This window comes from Megalobrama amblycephala, linkage group LG7, assembly GCF_018812025.1.
Source record: "Megalobrama amblycephala isolate DHTTF-2021 linkage group LG7, ASM1881202v1, whole genome shotgun sequence".
NCBI lineage: Eukaryota > Metazoa > Chordata > Actinopteri > Cypriniformes > Xenocyprididae > Megalobrama > Megalobrama amblycephala.
This window is the reverse complement of record NC_063050.1, coordinates 5,217,169-5,241,679: the sequence shown is the minus strand read 5'-3', so window position 1 is coordinate 5,241,679 and position 24,511 is coordinate 5,217,169. Positions and strand designations below refer to the sequence as shown.

At 38.3% G+C, this 24,511-nt stretch overlaps 1 protein-coding gene and 1 pseudogene across 2 annotated transcripts in view; both read right to left on the bottom strand.

The window, feature by feature from the left end:
• Positions 1-6,773: 6,773 nt before the first annotated feature.
• LOC125271535 lies at positions 6,774-9,656 on the bottom strand (annotated as a pseudogene).
• Positions 9,657-19,355: 9,699 nt separating this feature from the next.
• The window catches only part of LOC125271164 (microfibril-associated glycoprotein 4-like), a 101,961-nt gene continuing 96,805 nt past the window's right edge, over positions 19,356-24,511 (bottom strand). The window contains exons 1-5 of one of the 2 annotated variants that reach the window (XM_048195161.1): positions 20,654-20,809; positions 20,371-20,580; positions 20,194-20,290; positions 19,944-20,111; positions 19,356-19,853 (exon numbers count right to left, since the gene is read on the bottom strand). In XM_048195161.1, coding sequence (XP_048051118.1) covers positions 19,597-19,853; positions 19,944-20,111; positions 20,194-20,290; positions 20,371-20,580; positions 20,654-20,659 — 738 coding nt within the window. In that variant the 5' untranslated portion in view covers positions 20,660-20,809 and the 3' untranslated portion in view covers positions 19,356-19,596. Of the gene's footprint in view, positions 19,854-19,943; positions 20,112-20,193; positions 20,291-20,370; positions 20,581-20,653; positions 20,810-24,511 lie in introns of those variants that run through there. The other variant, XM_048195163.1, reaches the window with a different exon arrangement.

Below are 24,511 nucleotides of genomic sequence, written 5' to 3'. Positions count from 1 at the left end.
TCCATCTGGCGAATCTCCGCTCTCTGCCCAACAAAACGGACGAACTCCTTCTGCTCTCCCGGACAAATAAGGATTTCTCGAACTCGGCTGCTCTGTGCTTCACGGAAACCTGGCTGAACGACGCCATTCCGGACAGCGTGTTAAGTCTGCCGGGCTTTCAGCTGTTTAGATCAGATCGCGACGCTGAATCAACGGGGAAATCGCGCGGCGGCGGGACGTGCTTTTACATCAACGAAAGGTGGTGTTCAGATGTAACGGTGTTAAAGAAGATGTGCTGTCCAGATCTTGAAACACTCTTCATTAACTGCAAACCGTTCTATTCGCCGCGGGAGTTTTGCTCGTTCATTCTGGTGAGCGTCTACATTCCTCCGCAAGCGCACGTGAGCTCGGCTTTACAGTTACTCGCTGATATGATCACAGAGAGCGAGCAACAACACCCGGACTCTGTTCTTATCATTCTCGGGGACTTTAATAAAGCGATTCTCTCACGTGAACTGCCCAAATACAGACAGCATGTTACTTGTCCCACCAGAGACAGTAATATACTCGACCATTGTTACACAGCAATAAAGGATGCATATCACTCTGTCCCACGGGCAGCTTTGGGGCTCTCTGATCACTGTTTAGTTCATCTCATACCAACCTACAGGCAGAAACTGAAATCAGCTAAACCTGTAGCAAAGACTGTAAAGAGATGGACCACCGAAACAGAGCGGGCTTTACAAGCCTGTTTCGAATGGACTGATTGGAGTGTTTTTGAAGTTGCTGCCACCGATCTGGACGAGCTCACAGAGACTGTTACATCATATATCAGTTTCTGTGAGGATCTGTGCATTCCTACAAAGACTCATTTATCTTACAACAATGACAAACCCTGGTTCACTGCAAAACTCAGCCAGCTCCGTCAGGCCAAAGAAGATGCTCGCAGAAAAGGGGACAGAGTCTTGTACAAACAGGCCAAATACACACTGGAAAAGGAGATCAGAGTGGCAAAGAGGAATTATTCTGATAAACTTCGGAATCAGTTCTCTTCTAATGACACAGCTTCAGTGTGGAAAGGTCTGAAAGACATTACCAACTACAAGACACCATCCCCCAGCTCTGTGGAGAATCAACGACTGGCAGACGATCTGAATGGGTTTTATTGCAGGTTTGAAAAATCACCATTCACACCTCCATCAACCCCACTCTCCCCCACACCTGCAATTCAGTTCAGTGAAGATGACGTGCGCCAGGTCTTCAGAAAGAACAAGAGAAGAAAGGCACCAGGCCCAGACAGCGTTTCACCAGCCTGTCTGAAAACCTGCGCTGACCAGCTGGCCCCCATCTTCACACAGATCTTCAACAGATCACTGGAGCTGTGCGAAGTCCCCTCATGCTTCAAACGCTCCACCATCATCCCTGTCCCAAAGAAACCCAAAATTACTGGACTAAATGACTACAGACCTGTGGCTCTAACGTCTGTGGCCATGAAGTCATTTGAAAGACTGGTTCTGGCTTTTCTGAAGGACATCACTGGACCCTTACTGGACCCCCTGCAGTTTGCTTACCGAGCAAACAGGTCTGTGGATGATGCAGTCAATATGGGACTGCATTATGTTCTCCAGCATCTGGACAGACCAGGGTCTTATGTGAGGATCCTGTTTGTGGACTTCAGCTCTGCTTTTAACACCATTGTCCCATCACTCCTCCAGCCTAAACTAACTCAGCTCTCCGTGCCCACCTCTGTCTGTCAGTGGATTACCAGCTTCCTGACAGACAGGCAGCAGCTAGTGAGGCTGGGGAAATTCTCATCCAGCACCCTCACCATCAGCACCGGCGCCCCTCAGGGCTGTGTGCTCTCCCCACTGCTCTTCTCCCTCTACACCAACGACTGCACCTCTAAAGACCCCTCTGTCAAGCTCCTGAAGTTTGCGGATGACACCACACTGATCGGCCTCATCCAGGACGGTGACGAGTCTGCTTACAGACTGGAGGTTGAACAGCTGGCTGTCTGGTGCAGTCTTAACAACCTGGAGCTCAACACGCTCAAGACAGTGGAGATGATCGTGGACTTCAGGAAAAACCCACCTGCTCTCCCCCCACTCACCATCATGAACAGCACTGTGACTGCAGTGGAGTCATTCAGGTTCCTGGGCACCACCATCTCCCAGGACCTGAAGTGGGACAACCACATCGAGTCCATTGTGAAAAAGGCCCAGCAGAGGTTGTACTTCCTTCGCCAGCTGAGGAAGTTCAACCTACCACAGGAGCTGCTGAAACAGTTCTACTCTGCCATCATTGAATCCATCCTCTGCACTTCAATTACCGTCTGGTTCAGCTCAGCTACCAAATCTGACCTCAGAAGACTACAGAGGGTAGTCCGGTCTGCTGAGCGAATCATTGGCACAACCCTCCCCACTCTCCAAGAACTGTACTTATCCAGAGTGAGAAAAAGGGCAAAGAAGATCACTCTAGACCCCTCACATCCAGCACACTCCCTCTTTGAACTGTTGCCATCCGGTCGACGCTACAGAGCCCTGAGCACCAGAACGACCAGACACAGGAACAGTTTCTTCCCTCAAGCAATCCATCTCATGAACACTTGACAAACACGGAACACACAACACTATTACATATTATTTACTTAAAACACTTATTTATATCTCAATTTGCACACATAATTGTACATACAATTGTCTATAATATATATTGTCTTTTGCTTTTTTTGCACTTTGTCTATCTTGTAAATTTGTATATTATTATTTTATTCTTTTTATTATGTGTCTTGTCTTGTCGCTGTTACTCTGTTGCACTGTGGAGCTTCTGTCACTAAAACAAATTCCTAGTATGTGTAAACAACATACCTGGCAATAAAGCTCTTTCTGATTCTGATTCTGATTCTGACCTCTTCTACCCTCTACACCAATTTTATTCCTGAGAGTATAGAACCTTGTCGCCCCCTCATGGTGTGTAGTACAATTACAAAAAAAAAAAAAAACATTAACAGGTTTATAACTGCTACAATATATGAATGATCAATATATTACATGTTTTAACAGCGGATTTGAAAATATACAAAAAAAAATATATTGCGTAAATATATTGCAATATATTAAATAACATAAGGACTTACAAAAGAAATTGCTGCTTTTTATATATTGAAAAATGTGATACTATATATTTACTAATATATCAAAATATATGTAATTTTATATTCAGATTCAGGTAAATTATCAGTGCTGGTTCTACTCGATCTCAGTGCTGCGTTTGACACTGTTGATCACAACATTCTTCTTGACAGGCTGGAAAACTGGGTTGGGCTTTCTGGGATGGTCCTTAAATGGTTCAGGTCATACTTAGAAGGGAGAGGTTATTATGTGAGTATCGGTGACCATAAGTCAGAGTGGACATCCATGACATGCGGAGTCCCTCAAGGTTCAATACTCGCACCCCTCCTGTTCAACCTATATATGCTGCCACTGAGCCAAATAATGAGAAAGAACCAAATTGCATATCACAGCTATGCAGATGACACCCAGATTTACCTAGCCCTATCACCTAACGACTACAGCCCCATTGACTCCCTGTGCCAATGCATTGATGAAATTAAAAATTGGATGTGCCTAAACTTCCTTCAGTTAAACAAAGACAAAACTGAAATCATTGCGTTTGGAAACAAAGATGAAGTTCTCAAAGTGAACATGTACCTTCACTCTAGGTGTCAAACAACTAAAACTCAAGTCAGGAATCTTGGTGTGATTTTGGAGTTTCATTAGCCATGTAAAGACAATAACTAAATCAGCATATTATCATCTCAAAAATATTGCAAGAATTAGATGCTTTGTCTCCAATCAAGACTTAGAGAAACTTGTTCATGCTTTCATCACCAGCCGGGTGGATTATTGTTATGGGCTCCTCACTGGTCTTCCCAAAAAGACCATAAGACAGCTGCAGCTCGTACAGAATGCTGCTGCCAGGATTCTGAGCAGAACACGAAAGCATGAACACATCACACCAATCCTCAGGTCCTTGCACTGGCTTCCAGTTGCATTTAGAATTGATTTTAAAGTACTGTTACTTGTTTATAAATCACTCAATGGTCTAGGACCTCAATACATTGCAGATATGCTCATAGAATATAAACCTAACAGATCACTCAGATCATCAGGATCAAGTCACTTAGAAATACCAAGGGTTCACTCAAAGCAAGGAGAGTCTGCTTTTAGCTGTTACGCCAGCCGCAGCTGGAACCAGCTTCCAGAAGAGATCAGGTGTGCTCCAACAGTAGCCACATTCAAATCCAGACTCAAAACACATCTTTTTATCTATGCATTTGCTGATTGAGCACTGTGCTATGTCTGAACTGTTTGCACTTTATTTTATACGTATTATATTTGTATTCTTTTAATTCCTTTTCCTGTTTTTATTTCATTTTTAATGTATTTTATATCTTTTATGTATCATCTTGTTATTCTGACTTTTAATGCATTTTAAATATTGCTGTCTGGTTGAAAGAGCTGGGAGAATTAGGAAGAAAGTGATTAGGTTAAAATTTGGTAAATTTGGATAAGGGGACAAACCATGGAGAAAATTAAGCTGTGGTGCATGGTTAAGATATCTCTGGATTACAGTCAGGACACTTTCCAAAGGGGAAATTTGAACTGCGTTGCATAGATAAGATATCTCCGGAAGGGGGATTAGGGCTGTGTGGTGCAGTTTGAGGTGTCTTGGCAAAAGGGGAGATTGAAACGTTGTTTATCAGTTTGAAGTGCCTTAACAGGTAGCAGTCCTGTTGTGTGAGGAAGATCCATTCCGTTTAGATCTACTCTGATGGACAACAACAACAACAACAAACTCCCTGAGACTCCCTAGCTCTTCCATCCAGATAGCAAAATTCTCTATTTTTACTGTTATTTCTATTCCTTATGTTCTATTTTTATTATTATTTTTTATGTAAAGCACTTTGAATTACCATTGTGTATGAAATGTGCTATACAAATAAAATTGCCTTGCCTTGCCTTGCCTTCAGTAATATACTTCATAATATATAGATTTATATGTGATCAGATATTGTACTGCATGCATAATATATTGCAGATATATTTACTCATGAGGTATAAAAACATATATGGTAAAATATATTATGTAACATCATGTAAGCATGTACTAAAGTTTCAACCAAAGAGACTATCACTGTGCTATAGCATGCACACATTTATATAGGAACATGTATGTGCAATATATGTACACAATGAAGGATACAATTTTATAAATGTAATGCTATTTTTGTCTTCATTTATAAATATTTTATATGTATTAATATATAACCATACATGGGGAATGCAAGTGCTTAAAATATAAGCACTAGTTTCCCAAATATGGAAATGTATTATGTAAAATATCACATTATATTTTGCAATATATTCCCATTTTTTTTTTTTTTTTTTCCGTAAGGGTCAGTGACACAGTTCCTAAAAGGATGGTGTTGATATTAGTTGCCCAAGCATTTTATCCATTATTAATTATAGTCTCAAGCATGGGATTGTACCACTTTGAAAGCAAGCTATTGTTTAGCCCATCTAAAAACAAACAAACAAAAAAACCCAAGCTGGACTCACATGATTTAAAAAAACTATTGACTGATATCAAAATGATCCAAATTGGCTAAGATATTAGACAAAGTTGTTGTGAGATAACCAAGAATAACATTTTAAATTAATTTTAATATGGTTGTGGATGTAGTATGGAGTTCGACATAAGTGGCCTCTGGTCTCAGGTAATTTAAAATAAATGGCCGTTTTTCAAATGGCCCCGAGAAAATAATGTCATTAATTACTCACCCTCATGTCGTTCCACACTCATATTTTTGATGAAATCCAATGGCTCAGTGAGGCCTCCATAGCCAGCAATGGTACTTCCTCTCTCAAGATCCATAAAGGTACTAAAAACATATTTAAATTGGTTCATGTGACTACAGTGGTTCTACCTTAATATTAAAGTGACGAGAACCACTGATTCAATTTGTAAAGCTCCGAAGTTTCATGAAGCAGTGTTTTGAAATCATTTTAATGCCATCATCAAATCACAACCATCGTGACCTGGCCTGTGCTTCCCAAAGCATTGAAGGCCAAAGTTAATCAACAACTCATGCTAGCGATGCTTATGGGAAATGCAGCCCAGGTCATAGTTTCTCTGGCCAAAACAAATGTGCTTTACTGAATTTATTTAAGATGGATACTGACACCATTTTCTTTAAGAGCTGCTGTGCAGCCACAATTATATACCAGTTATCAATGTAAAGCTGCTTTGACACAAACATGTCTTGAATATCTGATTTTCAAACTCCTTCTCTGCATGTCAAAGTCCTTTTGTGGCAATCTTAGAAAAATCCTCCAGCAGCTGTTTTCACATTTACGAAACATCTAAAATTCCCTTCTCCTATGAAGCAGAGTACTTTTTTGAATTCAAAGATGTGGATGTTATTTTTTTTTTTTACTCGTGTAAAACTGTAAGACCACTAAAACACTCAAATGACAGCAAAGATGAGATATCAAATCACTTTAATTCACACAGAACATTACATATGTTGGATATTTAGGTGAACTTCAGGTGATCTAGTGGTGAGGAAAGAGAGAAGGGAATGAGGAAGCGGTGCAAACCTTGCCAAGTGAACTGTGCAACCAATGGTACGTGTTGATTGTTCAAAGTGTTTTATTGTGCAGTTTGTTTCCCACAATTACTTGAGTTCATCATCCAAAAGTCTGTTATGTGGTGCAAAACGTCATTTTCTGCCAGCTCCAGGGCTTTTGTTAAAACTACAGGTCAGTTTAAGTTTTTTCACCTTTCCACTGCACAGACACCAAAATGTTACTAAAAGACCATCTTCCCATTGGTGAATTATACCCTTTTAACTTTGCTTCATTGTTTTGTTCATGGTGTATCTTTATGCCTATTTTTGTCAAACACATTGAAAAAAAGAAATGTGTTATATAAATAAGACTTTCTATTTTTTAATAATAATTAGGCCTACTGTATGTGTAACCCCTCCAGTTCTACTCGCACTGCTCCGAGTGGGATTCAAATGAGCGTTTCTGGCATGGGAGGTGGGCACACTAACAAGGACGCTAAAGACCACAGTCTCTAACACATCTCTTGAGGCCAGGGGAGTGAGGTTTACTCACACAGCTCTTACAAGCTGGCCTCCATTACATATGCTTTCACAATTAAACAGCCTGTTCACCATCAGAAGCGTTTTTAACAATTCATTGAGTGTCATCAATAAAGACACTCTTCCCTTATGCCATTGGTCGGAGACTAACCGAAAGTTCCCCAAAATAAAGCCATTAGTCAATCGGGTGTTATGTCCAGGCAATTTGAGCCTCTCAAACAAACTAAATGCAATTCTGTTTAATGCCATTAGTGGCACAGCAGTTCACCTTTAAGTGTCATTATGAAGGCAAATCCCTGACACAACCTGTAATCATCCTGATCAGAAGCCATGGTTGAATTCTGAGGTTCATGAAGTACAGTTCAAATCTGATGACAGAATGGCAATCAGAGCCACAAGAGCAGCAGGGGAGCAAAGGTTTCCTACGAAATGAGGATCCAGAAAAGTTGAGGACATCACTGTCTACAAGACAAAAACAGCAGTCTTTATTTTAAGAGTTTGTCCAACCCTCTGGGAGGGTCAAGACTGTAATATTAGACTGCTGTTCATAGGCATAGACTGAATGAACAGACGTGATGTCATTTTAAACAAAATCAAATGTCAAATAAGTCTAGCTTTAAATAGGTTTTATTTAAAGAAAAGGGCGTTCATAGTAGAAGTTTACTGAAGGTTTTTGAAGAGAAGCATCATCTAAATAGTAACAATAGAAATTAACAAAATAAATCATGCTACACCAACAGCCAACATATATTTCAAAGATTGCTCAGTTACACAATGAAAAGAGAAAAGAAAATCTTAATCTTAAAATCTTAAAATGTCATCAAATGAAATAAAAAGTCCAATGTTTCCCCTTCAGAAGCACTGTAATGTTTCTAAGACACACGTTTGATCTTCATGCTGATGGATTTCATACTGACAGCATAATTCTTCCAGGTTGACCAAACAACACCAATTGCGTAATGAGTATCATCTTCTCCCCATAAATACACACCGTTGGGGTTTGTGTAGTGACAGGCTGCGTACCAAAATGCCCCGAGATACAGGTTGGCACAGTTCTTCTCAGAGGGGTCTTGGTCTTTGTCAAAAGTGGTCAACTTCTGACCATTATGAACAGATAAAGAGTCGCCTGCAGAGAAGAGGTGCATCAGCAGCCATATCACCCTGTAACCTAAGACTGGTTGCCCACTGAAGCTAAGCAGGGCTAAGCCTGGTTAGTACCTGGATGGGAGACCTCCTGGGAAAACTAGGTTGCTGCTGGAAGAGGTGTTAGTGAGGCCAGCAGGGGGCGCTCACCCTGTGGTCTGTGTGGGTCCTAATGCCCCAGTGTAGTGATGGGGACACTATACTGTCAAAAAGCACCTTTCTTCGGATGAGACGTTAAACCGAGGTCCTGACTCTCTGTGGTCGTTAAAAATCCCAGGATGTACTTCAAAAATAGTAGGGGTGTAACCCGACATCCTGGCCACCTCTGTCCATCATGGCCTCCTAATCATCCCCATACACTGATTGGCTTCATCACTCTGTCTCCTCTCCACCAATAAGCTGGTGTGTGGTGGGCGTTCTGGCACAATATGGCTGCCGTTGCATCATCCAGGTGGATGCTGCACATTGATGGTGGTTGAGGAGATTCCCCCTTTCAATATGTAAAGCGCTTTGAGTGCCCAGAAAAGCGCTATATAAATGTAAGGAATTATTATTATTATTATCAGTGACGACAGTAACATTATATTTAATGAAGTGAAATTAAAAAAACATTTAATAGTGGATGAACAATTGTCTTCAAGTGTGAAAGTATGAAAGTGTCTTACCTGCTCCTCCATCAGTGAATCCTGAAACATGCAGCTGATATCCTGCACATTCACAATCCACAGAGAAGGATGAGTACAGAGCAAAACCTTTCCTTCCTTCAAAGTCCTCCAGATCCACTCTCAGCATGTACTTCCTGTTACGTGTCAGCTGGTGTATGTTCTCCAGCCCTGTTCACACACACACATGAAGAACATGTTCAACCAAACACATGATCATCCACACAAACGGACACTCACTGTGAGATCTTACCCAGCCAGTATTCGCTCTCCACATTCCCAAATCCTCTCTTGTACTGATTCCACGGCCGATAGAAATTCACACTGCCGTCCATTCTCCTCTGAAACACCTGTGATGGGTTTATATAGAAGATATGATTCATAATGTATGTTCTGATGTGTGTTTAATGATCTACAGTCACATTCGTACTGTCCATCCTCCTTTATCTTCATCTTTCCCACCTGAGATCATGTGACAGTAAACCCAGACAGGAGCACCACCTGCTGGATAGATGGAGTAAATCCCACTGACTGTTTCTCATGAGTTGTTGAATGACAATAATTTAGTCACTGCCCAATACAACAGAGACAAGAGTTGCCAAAAACACCATCATCTACAAAAAGAGAAAGAGTTGAACATCACATTTAAATCAACATAATGTGCCTGACACAATGAAGGAAACCAATGAACTTGCTGCCATCTTCTCAATCGCTCCTCAGCAGTGCAGTTTATCTAAAGTAAATTAAAAGAAAGCTTTACTTAATTTCATTTGTAAATTGTATAAAATTCTGGATGTATAATTTAAATGCTGGAGAATAACTCACCGTTTGTGTTCTTCAGTTGTAAAAAACGCTCACGTGAAACACAAACTCTCCTTTAAATATCTGATGTTCAGGCTCCTCCTTTGTGTCAAAGACTCTTTGAGGAAATCCTGGTAAAGCCCACCACCACATTTTTTCACATCTCGTAATCATCCAACATGTGAATGAATAGCAATTCCCTGTTCCTTTTTTATTATCATAAAACATCGGTACACAAACAAAAGTTGTTATACAGCACCCACATCATGAGCATGTTATTGAACATATGGATTCCACCTAAAGAACACTAACAATCTTTTCTCGAGAACTTACCAGCTTTCCACAAACACCCAGATCAAAAAAACCTCAAATAATAATATTAATAAAGACTGAATTTGACATGACAAGACCCCCATGACCTCAAGCGTCATTCCTCATCACACTCATGATGGAGTTGTACAGAAAGACGTTTCACAATCATGAGGATTTACTCTACTTCTGCAGGAATAACACTCAAATCATAAACATGAGAGATGTTATATTGCATTGCATATAATACACAGCAAAATCCCCCGAGTTAAATCAACTCTGTTCAGAGTACACATGGTCCCTCTCTATATAGTGTTAAAGTTAATGAGATAATATGCTGTTTGTGGAGTTGTTTAATTAATTAAATCTTGACATTTAAGAAGGGAGAAGGGAATCTCCAGACATTTTGGATGTTTCGTAAATGTGAAAACAGCTGCTGGAAGAAGATTTTTTTTAAAGATTGCCACAAATGGACTTTGACATGCAGAGAAGGAGTTTGAAAATCAGATATTCAAGACGTATTTGTGTCATCAAACACTGAAGAACACAAACGGTGAGTTACTGCATTTAATAAAGACAGTCTGGGCATTCATGTTCTTACAATTTGTAACATATTTTTAGATCAAACACCAATCTCTGCAGCTGTGACCCTACTGAGGAGAGATGGAGAACATGGCAGTATGTTTATTGGTTCCCTTCATTGTGTCAATCAGATTTTCAGTGTTATGTTCATCTCTTGATGTTCATCTCTTTCTCTCTGTGTCTCTTGTAGACGATGCTATTTTTGGCAGCTCTTCTCCCTGTTGAATTGGGAGGTGACTGTAAATTAATCCCATTTGACTGTTCTGACATCTGTAACTAGAGAAACAGTCAGTGGGATTTACTACATCTATCCAAGTCAAGTCACCTTTATTTATATAGCGCTTTTTACAATGCAGATTGTGTCAAAGCAGCTTTACATTGATAACTGGTATATAATTGTGGCTGCACAGCAGCTCTTAAAGAAAATGGTGTCAGTGTCCATCTTAAGTAAATTCAGTAAAGCACATTTGTTTTGGCCAGAGAAATTATGACCTGGGCTGCATTTCCCAAAAGCATCGCTAGCATGAGTTGATGATTAACTTACTGTAGGCTTACAATGCTTTGGGAAGCACAGGCCAGGTCGCAATGGTTGTGAAATCAGCCATCACTAGATATTGTTGAAAAGTCGTTGTTTTGTTTTTTTGGCACACAAAAAATATTCTCGTCACTTTAATATTAAGGTAGAACCACTGTAGTCACATGAACCGATTTAAATATGTTTTTAGTACCTTTATGGATCTTGAGAGAGGAAGTACCATTGCTGGCTATGGAGGCCTCACTGAGCCATTGGATTTCATCTTCTTAATTTGTGTTCTGAAGATGAACAAAGGCTTTACGAGTGTGGAACGACATGAGGGTCAGTAATAAATTACATTATTTTCTTGGGTCCATTTGGAAAATGGCCATTTATTTTAAATTACCTGAGACCAGAGGCCACTTATATCGAACTCCATACTACATCCACAACCATATTAAAATTCATTTAAAATGTTATTCTTGGTTATCTCACAACAACTTTGTCTAATATCTTAGCCAAGTTGGTTTTGATATCAGTTGATAGTTTTTTGAATCATGTGGGTCCAGCTTCATTTTTGTTTGTTTGTTTGTTTGTTTTTAGACGGGCTAAACAATAGCTTGCTTTCAAAGTGATACAATCCCATTCTGGAGACTATAATTAATAATGGATAAAATGCTTGGGCAACTAATATCAACACCATCCTTTAAGGAACTGTGTCACTGACCCTTACGGAAAAAAAAATATATGGGAATATACTGCAAAATATAATGTGATATTTTACATAATACATTTCCATATTTGGGAAACTAGTGCTTATATTTTTCAATATATTGCAATATATGCATTCCCCATGTATGGCTATATATTAATACACATAAAATATTTATAAATGAAGACAAAAATAGCATTACATTCATAAATTTTTATTGTGTACATATATTGCACATACATGTTCCCATATAAATGTGTGCACGCTATAGCACAGTGATAGTCTTTGGTAGAAACTTTAGTACATGCAGGTGTGCTTTTGTTAACAAACTTGAAAATATGAAACATTTAAAATGTAAATAATTATAAAATATAAGAAATGTGTTACATAATATATTTTACCATATGTGTTTATACTGCATGAGTAAATATATCTACAATATATTACACATGCAGTACCATATCTGATCACATATAAATCTATATATTATGAAGTATATTACTGAATATAAAATTATATATGTTATGATATATTAGTAAATATATTATCACATATTTTTCAATATATGAAAAGTGGCAATTCCTTATGTATTATTCAATATATTGTAATATATTTATGCAATATATTTTTTTATTGATCATTCATATATTGTAGCAGTTATAAACCTGTTAACGTTTTTTTTTTTTTTTTTTTTTTTTTTTTGTAATTGTACTACACACCATGAGGAGGCAACAAGGAGCTATACTCTCCGGTATAAAATCGTTGTAGAGAGTCGAAGAAGTTAGATTTATAATGGAGGAAATAAGCATGGCTTATGGCTCCAAACATTCACTTGTCCTGATTGAGAAACTTTGAGTTTTATGCTCAATCTGAAGTAAGCATTGTTCCTTTTCTTATATTGATTAAATGTTTTCTAGTTAATTTATGTATAGTTATTTTTTAAATTATATTTTATTTTTATGTATTTCATCTCATTTGTAGAAGGACTCCACATTCTGTGGGATTTATCCTTCTGTTCATATGCCTGTTTTGACCCGTGTCAGAAAGATGATTTTGTAGTGGGTTTAGAGGCTATGAACTATGTTCAACTGTTGTGGATCCTTGGACCGGATCATGCCACATATGGGAATTTAAAGACTTTCTAGTTTGCTTGGAATGGTATTGACACTAAGGAGTACAGTTTGCTCTGGGGAACTTTTGGATTCTTGGACGTTGGCTTTCATGGACATTGATTCCTGCACTGCTGTGAATGAACATTCATCATCATCATTACCACATAAAAGCAGATAAGATTTTCATTTCTATACTACTGGTTATTGATTGGGAAAAATGTATGTTTTTTGTATTGTTTATGAAAGTGTTTGATAGATAAAAAGATATAAATGAATGAGAAGCATTTATAGATCATAGGTTTTTGTCAATGCTTACAATATATGAAACTAACTTACTGTATTGATTTTCTGTTGTGCACTAAACAAAATCTAGTTAGTGGTTCCCCTCCTATAAAACAGACTTATAACTAGGCAAGGCAAGGCAATTTTATTTGTATAGCACATTTCATACACAATGGTAATTCAAAGTGCTTTACATAAAGAAGAATAATAAAAATAGAACATAATGCATTAAAAGTCAGAATAACAAGATGATACATAAAAGATATAAAATACATTAAAAATGAAATAAAAACAGGAAAAGGAATAAAAAGAATAAAAAGATAATACGTATAAAATAAAATGCAAACAGTTCGGACATCAATCACAGTGCTCAATCAGCAAATGCATAGATAAAAAGATGTTTTGAGTCTGGATTTGAATGTGGCTACTGTTAGAGCACACCTGATCTCTTCTGGAAGATGGTTCCAGCTGCGGCTGGCGTAACGGCTAAAAGCAGACTCTCCTTGCTTTGAGTGAACTCTTGGTATTTCTAAGTGACTTGATCCTGATGATCTGAGTGATCTGTTAGGTTTATATTCTATGAGCATATCTGCAATGTATTGAGGTCCTAGGCCATTGAGTGATTTATAAACAAGTAACAGTACTTTAAAATCAATTCTAAATGCAACTGGAAGCCAGTGCAAGGACCTGAGGACTGGTGTGATGTGTTCATGTTTTCTGGTTCTGCTCAGAATCCTGGCAGCAGCATTCTGTACGAGCTGCAGCTGTCTTATGGTCTTTTTGGGAAGACCAGTGAGGAGCCCATTACAGTAATCCACCCTGCTGGTGATGAAAGCATGAACAAGTTTCTCTAAGTCTTGACTGGAGACAAAGCATCTAATTCTTGCAATATTTTTGAGATGATAATATGCTGATTTAGTTACTGTCTTTACATGGCTACTGAAACTCAGGTCTGACTCCACAATTACACCAAGATTCCTGACTTGATTTTTAATTGTTTAATTGTTTGACCCCTAGAGTGAAGGTACGTGTTCACTTTGAGAACTTCATCAAATGCAATGACTTCAGTTTTGTCTTTGTTTAACTGAAGGAAGTTTAGGCACATCCGATTTTTAATTTCATCAATGCACTGGCACAGGGAGTCAATGGGGCTGTAGTCGTTAGGTGATAGGGATAGGTAAATCTGGGTGTCATCTGCATGCTGTGATATGCAATTTGGTTCTTTCTCATTATTTGGCTTAGTGGCAGCATATATAGGTTGAACAGGAGGGGTGCGAGTATTGAACCTTGAGGGACTCCGCATGTCATGGATGTCCACTCAGACTTATGGTCACCGATACTCACATAATAACCTCTCCCTTCTAAGTATGACCTGAACCATTTAAGGACCATCCCAGAAAGCCCAACCCAGTTTTCCAGCCTGTCAAGAAGTATGTTGTGATCGACAGTGTCAAATGCAGCACTGAGATCGAGAAGAACCAGCACTGATAATTTACCTGTATCTGTGTTTAGGCGAATATCATTTATTATCTTTATGAGCGCTGTCTCTGTGCTGTGATGTGGTCGGAAACCAGATTGAAAGTTTTCAAAGTATCCATTCAAGCTTGAGAACTTGTTCAGCTGATTGAAAACAACTTTTTCAATGATCTTGCCTATGAAAGGAAGATTTGAGATTGGTCTGTAGTTGCTCAATATGGTGTTATTCAGATTGCTCTTTTTCAGGAGGGGCTTAACAACTGCAGTTTTCAGGGATTTTGGAAAAGTCCCAGAGAGAAGTGAGGCATTTACCACTTCTAGGAGATCTGCTTCTAAACAGTTAAACACACTTTTGAAAAAAGATGTGGGAAGTGTGTCAAGGGCGCAGGTTGATGTTTTAAGGTGCTGTACTGTTTCTTCCAAAATTTTACCATCAATTGCTTCGAAAACAGACATAATAGCTACTTTCTGAGGTTGTGATCTGATCTGTTTTGCCCCAGTGCAGCTCAAGGATGTGCTGATCGCCTTTCTGATATTATTAATTTTCTCAGAGAAGAAGGAAGCAAACTCACAACATTTGCTGTCTGAGAGCATTTCACTAGGAATCTGACTTGGGGGGGTTTGTTAGTCTCTCTACTGTAGCAAAAAGAGTGCGGGTGTTGTTTAAGTTTCTGTTTATAATATTTGAGAAGAAGGTCTGTCTAGCTTTGCCTAATTCCACATTGAAAGCATGAAGAATATCTTTATAGATGTTATAATGGATTTCAAGTTTTGTCTTTCACCACATGCACTCAGCTTTTCTGCATTGTCTTTTCATATTTTGCTCTGCTGTTGAGTTTCTCCACTGTGCTTTTTGTCTGCCACTCTTCTTCCTGACTTTCACAGGAGCAATGTTATCAATAACGTTCTGTACTTTTGAGTTAAAAGAATCGAGGAGAAAATCAACAGAGTCTGCAGATATGCTTGGTGTTAAAGATATAGCCTTCATAAACAGTGCACTAGTATTCTCATTTAAGCATCGCTTTTTGACTGAGACAGATCTAGCTTCAACAGTTGGAGAGATCAATATATCAAAGAAAATACAGAAATGATCAGATAGCACTACATCCTTAATGACAATGGATGAAATGTTTAGACCCTTACTAATAATTAAATCTAGAGTGTGTCCACGATTGTGTGTAGGTCCATGTACATGCTGAGTCAGATCAAAAGTATTCAAAACAGTTATGATTTCTTTTGCCATATTGGATTCTGCATTTTCTATGTGGATGTTAAAGTCCCCAGTAATAGCAAAACAGTCAAACTCTGAGGAAATTGCTGATAACAGTTCTGTAAAGTCCTCCACAAAAGCTGGAGAGTATTTTGGAGGCCTGTAAATAACTATAAGTAAAATGCGAGGAGCACCTTTTAACACAATACCCAAGTATTCGAAAGACAAGTAATCACAAAATGACACTTGCTTGCATTGATAGACATCTATAAATAGAGCAGCTACACCTCCACCTCTCCTAACAGCTCTGCAGACACTCATAAAAGTAAAGTTAGGAGGGGCTGTTTCATTCAGGGTTGTTGCACTGCAGCTGCCTTCAAGCCATGTTTCATTTAGAAGAATAAAATCTAGGCTGTTTGTGGTTAAGTCATTGGCTAGACGTGATTTATTTTTAAGAGAGTGGATGTTTAAAAGTGCTAACTTAACAGTCTTACTTTCGGTCTCTACAGTAATCTTAGTTTGACGTGTAATAGGCAGCAGATTAAATGGGTTTGCCAAACGGTTTGAGAAGGCCTTAGGCTTTCTATAACGTAATAAAACAGAAATAGAGAAAGCAACAGGCACACTGGGTTCCCGCTTGTTCTGTAAACATCTGATAAAGTCACTGTTATCATAGCGGGGACCCGACACACATCACTGAGAGCTGTTATCGGTTGTTTTTGGTTCACCTAGAACAGACGGAGGAGGTTGAGGGCCCTGGCGTTGTGGCAGGGGCCGAAGAGCTCTCGCAGGAGGAGGGGGAGGGCGAGCTGGGCCCACAGGCTTTGGTGGTTTCGGGGCTTGATGCTTTTTTGTTGATATCTGGGGGCTCGCAGCAAAAGAGTGGGAGAGTTTGGTTCCAGCATACACTAGTTCCTCCGTTTTCTCAGATAAGCACAGAAGAGGTGATGCTGGTGAGAGGGATAACGTGTCCGGTGAGAGGGGCTGTTGCTCTGGTGTTACCGGAGGCTGTAATATGTTGTCCTGGCTTCCCTGGCTGTTTTCCCGAAAGTCGTCTTTGGGTGCTGAATCTTGGAGCAGTTCTAACACGTCACTGTCTCTCGGTGAGCTCTGTGGGCAGGGCTCAGTCAGGATTGTGTGCGTGAGCAGTGGTTGTTGTGGCTGCGTGGTGTTATCATTGACCTTGTGGGATGTCAACCGCATGTCCATTCAGGTGCTGAAATGAAGTCCTGTGGTCAGTTGTACTCTGTCCAGGTGTGTTTGTGCCATTCAGGTTTAGTGGATTTGCACACACTGCTGAAGGATGATGGAGGGAGAAGTAGATATTGTCCTTTAGCACTCTTGAGCCCAGTTTGTTTGGGTGCAGGCCATGAGTGAACAGTTGTCTCTGACTCCAGAACAGATTGAAGTTGTCGATGAAATTCAATCCTTTTAAGTTGCAGGTTTTTTGCAGCCATGTGTTAAGCCCAAGCAACCGTGTAAATCTATTTGTTCCTCTTGCTGGGAGTGGTCCACTGATGGTCGACTGAACTTTTAGTCTTCTAAGCATTTCAAAAAGTTCATTGAAATCCCTCTTAAGGAGTTCTGACTGCTCCTTCCGAATATCATTCTTCCCCACATGGATGATTAGTCGATTTGCAGTCTTATATTTCATCAGAATGCTCTTAAGTTCCCTGTTTACATCAGAAACTGTTGCTTGTGGAAGGCAGCATGTAGTTGTATCCCTGCTGCTAATGTTTCTGATAATAGAGTCACCCACTATCAGAGTCCTGGGCTCGGCTGCTCTAAGAGCTGAGTGCCGCTGACTGTTCAACCTTGAGCGGCAGTTAGCATCGGTGTTAGCTGCTGACTGACTTGATCTGTGTCCGATCATGTTTGGGGATTCCATACCCACATTCATTAACACTTCAAATCTGTTCTCCAGATGTATTGGCGGTGGTAGGGAGCTAGTGTTTGGGGTAGAGGATGCTACTGCATTTATATGTGATACTCGTGACAATCTGATGTCTCGAGTGCCTTTGGGTCTCGCTCCCTGTTTGTGCCATCGATTAGTATGCTGATCAATTTCGGCACTCAGTACGGTCTGTTTAGGGGCATTAGATTCATGGGACTCACCGACTGTGTGCTGAGGACGTCCATGACGAAGCTCTGTTGTGTGTTCCTTCTGGTTTGGTAGTCCCGCAAGTAACTTTGTTTCAAAGTTACCAAACTAATGCTTTTGGGAGATCAAAGTAATGGTTATAATATAGGGAAATATATTTTCTTTCCATAAGGGGAGGCAAGATGCACTGTTTGAATGGAGAATAATATTTTTGATATAAGAAAGTGACGCTGGGTCAAAATGACTAAAGCACAGCCCGACACGACATCATCAATACGACAGCCAGTGCCACAGTTTCCTCAAAATTATAATCACGATTATTAATCATGTTTATTCTATCAAAAGAGTAATGAAACTATGGCTATTTTGCAAATTCTTTACCAACCTACACTTCACCCAAAAGGCCTGTAGGTGGCACAAAGACTTAAATTTAACCAACTATGATAACTTCGTTAGATGGTAAATCAATACAAAACATGGTTTTGGTGAGCGCTTTGTAATATGTATTCACATTAGATTTTAAAGCAACACAATTCGTTTGCAATAAGACAAACCAGATTCAAATTGCCCGGCAAATTCGTAAAGCAAAGAAAAATCATTTCTAGCTGATCAACATTATGAAAACTGGTAAAACCTTTAGGAACTTCAAAAGATAAAACAGCGAAATTCCTAATATTACTTCCAATATTTCCAAATTATGTTCATTTTCATAGAGCGGGCCAATATCATGACGATTATTTAAAATCAATCGAGAGAAGCAGATATCGTTATCGTGATAAAATACGATTAATCGTGCAGCCCTAATTTAATTTAATTTAATTTGACTTGACATTTGATTTTCAACAGTATCCTTGACATTTATCCAACAGTGCTTTTGATCTGCCTGCATTGACACTATTCTTTAAAAGGAAAAATTATATACCAATTATCAATGTAAAGCTGCTTTGACACAATCTGCATTGTAAAAAGCGCTATATAAATGAAGGTGACTTGACTTGACTTGACAGCCCAGTTATGTCTATAAAACTCAGGTCTGAATCCAAGGTAAAAAAAAAAAAAAAAAAAAAAAAAAAGCTAGCTCTTATCCCATTATCTTTCCCAACAAAAAACTTATATACACAAATAACATTTTCTGTAAAGGAGTCAAGCTAAGCTTGTCTGTGATAAGAAAACCTTACACATTGTTCATTTACATATAAGGTTGTATTTATAGGGAAAGTTTATGAGCAGCTGAACTGAATTCCTCATTTACGTTTCCTGAGGTCTGTTGTAGAGTTAAAGAAATCCACATCAACACATAATGCCTTTCATTGCTGGAGTTTATTGAAGTTTATTGTTGATTTGTTTCAGTTGTAGATTTAAAAAAGTGACCCAAAACAAAGAAGAAGAAAATAATTAATGAGATTACACAAAACGACAGCCATATATCCTGTTACAATATATACCATGATTTACTAAGTTACAGAGTTAACAGAAGAAGAGAAACCCAAAACCTTAATTTGATTTTGTTTCTCAGAAACACTGTAATGTTTCTTCAAAGGTCTAAGACACACGTTTGATCTTCATGCTGATGAATTTCATACCAAGAGCGACATTGTTCTTATAGTGGAACCAAACGTTTCCAATGGCGAAAATGGTGGGATCTTCTCCCCATAAATACACACCGTTGGGGTTTGCATGGTAACAGGCTACGTACCAAAATGCCCCGAGATGCTTTTTTGCACAGTTTTCTCCAGAAGTGTCTTGGTCTTTGTCAAAGGTGGAGAACTTCATACCATTGTGGTGGGTCAAGGAGTCACCTGCAGAGAAGAAGAGCATCATTGAGGACATCAGGAGCACATTTACTGAGTGTGAATTTTTTTTTTAATATGAATGAAAGTGTCCTATACCTGCTCCTCCATCCTTGAACCCTGAAACAAGCAGTTTATACCCGTCAGTTTCACAATCCACAGAGAAGGACGAGTACTGAGCAAAAACTTTTTTTCCGGTGAAGTCCTCCAGATCCACTCTCAGCATGTACTTCCTGTTACGTGTCAGCTGGTACATGTTCTCCAGCCCTGTTCACACACACACATGAAGAACATGTTCAACCAAACACATGATCATCCACACAAACGGACACTCACTGTGAGATCTTACCCAGCCAGTATTCGCTCTCCACATTCCCGAATCCTCTCTTGTACTGATTCCACGGCCGATAGAAATTCACACTGCCGTCCATTCTCCTCTGAAACACCTGTGATGGGTTTATATAGAAGATATGATTCATAATGTATGTTCTGATGTGTGTTTAATGATCTACAGTCACATTCATACCGTCCATCCTCCTTTATCTTCATCTTTCCCATCTGAGATCATGTCACAGTAAACCCAGACAGGAGCGCCACTTCCTGGATAGATGGAGTAAATCCCACTGACTGTTTGTCCTGCTTTATAAAGGTCAGAACAGTCGACCGGCGTGTTTTCATCAGTACTGCATCCGTTCGCCAGAACAACAGAGAGAAGAACCGCTAGAAACACCATCAACTACAGGACAGAGAGAGAAATATATGAACATCACACTGAAAACCATCTCTAGAAATGTTGTTGCTGAACTTACTGCCATCTTCTCAGTCTCTCCTCAGTAGATCACAGCAGAGATCTGTTTAATCTAGACAAAAAAAGAATAAAAATGTCTTAAAGTTGTATAAATGTCAATGTTTTCTGAGGTAAGTGATGAATAAACAGTAACTCACCGTTTGTGTTGTTGAGTCTGACAGACACTCTTTATATATCTGTCAGATTTTCATGCTCCTCCTCTGTGTCACAGAAGAAATTTACTTAATGAACACCCACATTTTGGATGCAAATAAAAAAGGCATCTGTCATCCTCAATGCAAATTATATATGCAGTGTATTGTATTTTATCTATTCAGTAAATATCACTGAATCTGGGTGATTTAGTTTAGAGCTACAATTTGTTTCGATTAAATCCATCATGTTTATTATTTTGAATGTAAATGTAAATGTGGTCTCTCTCATAATGTGCCTTAGATTTCATGAATTTTCCATGTGTTGTTTGCTGTTTTTTCAGTGCCTTCAGTGCTTGGCCCCAAATTCTTCTTCTTCTTCTTCCTTTTCTTTAATGGAAGTATATGGCAGAACTGTTTGGTCAAAAATTGTGAAAACTGGCACATAGAAAGAGGAGAGTCTGAACATTGATCATAGCACATTTTTCCTCTGATTCCAGCACTCATTCTAAGTCAGATGCATACCATGTTTACAATTTCCAGCAGATAAAATATTAGACCGATTTCAGTTTGAATTAAATGTTTTTTCCTCTTGTCTTCTCCTACAAATTCTGACCAATCTTCAACAAACTCCTGCCCGCTCCAGCAAAATTCTCCTATTCCCAGCAGAAACATTCATGTTTTGTCCCATCCCTGCCCACAGGTAAAATTATACATGTTATTTTCAGTACGTCCATGAAATTTCCATGAAATAGTTTCAAGTTAGGCCACCTAGCAACAACCTTCATCCCAGCATAAACGTTCCTGATAAATTATTTGTTGTTACAGCATCTACATTTAGAATTGACTTTAAGATCCTCCTTTTCGCATGTAGTCAGTCGTATTATTGGTTTTACAGAAACAAAAGGATCTGCAACATATATCTGCATATATATCTGCAACAGTTTGCAATATAGAAATTCAACTTTAAAAGCTAAAAGCAATTTCTGTTACGTAGTCAGTAATTCTGCAAATTCCATTTTAAATCACTTTGCCAAAAATAATCACCATAAAGCTACATATGAGATTGGTGCAGGCTTTGCTCAGGCACTGTAATCGCTGCAGCTGTATTTTATCAATTCTTTGCAAAACGTACAAATAAATCCATAAGTTTATTTGGGCCATTCCACCGAATCGGTGCCATTTCTGTCCCCAGGACATTTTATGTATAAATATGCATGAAAATGAACTCTAAAATATATTTTATTATTAAGCAAAGTGTCCTAAACATTAATCTAACTGCAAATTTAAAATATATAATTTAAAACATTATTAAAAACTACTGAGAATACTAAAAAATAGCATGTGTTACATGTCCCCGCTAACTAAATCTAAACTTTATCATGAAATATAATCATTAAAATCTTGCAGAAATCTTATTATTTTTGCATTGTTGTGTTACTCCATATACCATCTATGCTAAACAAAAATAAATTTCTAGAGAAATCCATAATATGTTATATAAAATACACATTTTAGTCGAGTCCCCAGGTTTTCACTCCGTCCTGTTACCCTCACACATTTCCCCCTCTGAAAAACTTGGAACATTCCACAAGACACATTTTCAACAGGAAGTTGCATCATCTGGATCTTACGCAGGCCATAAGAAGACCAAAAGTAAGTTCTCTCATTTTAATTTCTGTATATTTGATGAAATTGTAACTATGACTGAGAAGGTCAATCTCAACGTATCTGTTACCTAATTTTTTTCTTAGATGTTATTTGTTTCTTTTAAAAATATTAAGTCACTAGTATTTGCTTAGTGTCCTCATTATATTAGCATGTACGCCATGTGTCCATATGTCATGTATTTTATCATTTTTGCTTAAACTCAATCCTGTTACTTTCAGTCCTGTTACTCATATGAAAAATAACAGGAGTGAGTTAAGAGTAACAGGAGTGAGTAGAGTCCTCTATTTTGTTATTTAATAATGTGAATATTAGCTGATATAATACTATTCACCTGTATCATGAGTTTTACAGTTGAAATTATTTAAATTGTAGATTTTTAGGATTATTTTTACAATATGAATACCATACATTGCAGGGAGCCAGTCCACCACGACATGACTTCATCTTTTTGTCTTTCTCTTTCTTATCTTTTGTAGAAGATGGAGAGAACCTATACTTTGCAGGTGCAAGAAACACACACCCATGGCATGCTGCAAGGAAAGGAGTGAAACACACCAGCAACCCTATCTTTTTCCCCCTTTTTTGTCTTTCCTTCCTTCCCTCCCTCTCCCCCTCTCTCTTTTCCTTGCTCTCCTTCTTTCTCTTTCCACCTCCTTCACTGTAATGTACTACTAGCACATAGAACATCCCTTCAACACAGAAATCTCATTCACACACATGCACACACGGCCATAAACACACTCTTTTTCTCACACACATACACACACATATGGACACTCAGTCCTGTTACCCAGCATTCATTCCTGTAACAAAGTGCTCAGTCCTGTTACTAAATGTATTTGTTTTTCTAGAAAAATAAAGTTAAACCACTGTTTTTATCAGTTTTGTCTGATCCATCATTTACACAATTGTTAAATGAATTAAATTATTTAAAAACATATAAACTTGAGGCTTTTGTCTTCTTTTAAATGAGAAAATTGTTTTGCGTTTTTTATTAAAATACACCTTGCCTTAATATAAAGTGATTTTTTTTGTCATAAATATCAGTTATTTGAACACATAATCAACCATTTCTTCAAAATAAACACTTTCTTGAGGTGAATACAAAGGAATTAACTCACATGCTTTTAAACATGATTTTTAAATGGCACGTGAGTTTTGGTAACAGGACTGAGAAAACATGCATCCATCTTCTGCGTTGAAACCTTGTAAAAAATTAAATAAAGTTGCCTGAGATTGACCAATACACATTTTGAAAACTTAAAAATGTGTAGTATTAGATTCAGTGTTGAAAAAAGATGAAAAATAATGTTTAATTTTGAAGAGTTACAACAAGCAAATGGCACCCATTCGGTGGAATGGCCCATTTACAGTAAGTCATACTGCACATCCGGACCAGATATTTTCCCTAAAAACACAAAGGATTAATGAGGAAGAAATACAAATGCTGTTTCCCTCCTTCAGCACATCCTGGACAAACATGGTCTCATCAAACAGACTTAGTTAAACAAAAGATTAAATTTTGTCGATTTAATATCTGATGTTTGATTTTGATGTTTGTTCCCTTGGAAGATCAGCTGACTGCCATGACCCAGGGTACAACACATTGTTTCTCTTCTCAAGTTAAAGACATGTTTCTTGAGAGCTCACAAGATTTTACCAGAGATACGGTATTTTCAGTTCCTAGCATACCTTGCATGTAACTGGATGAAAAGAGTAAATGTCTATTAGAGTGAGATACTGTAAGAAAATCAGAGACATGTTGCTGTTTAATGTTGTGTCATGAAGGGGTTTGGACAGGATCCTGTCCATTATACCTTTAAACAGAGTATATTTGATAATAAACATGCAGAAAGGTGTGTGAGGGATCGGTTGTCTTTTATTTATTTACATCACAGATTAAGAAACTGTTGTGACACCAGTGACATCTCAAAATAGTTATGAAAATCGTTCACACAAATACCAATTACACACCAATTACAAATTTAAATGATTCATGTTTAAAATCCCTTTTATGTGCTGAACAGTATAGGGTCATTATGAACAGAATACATTTA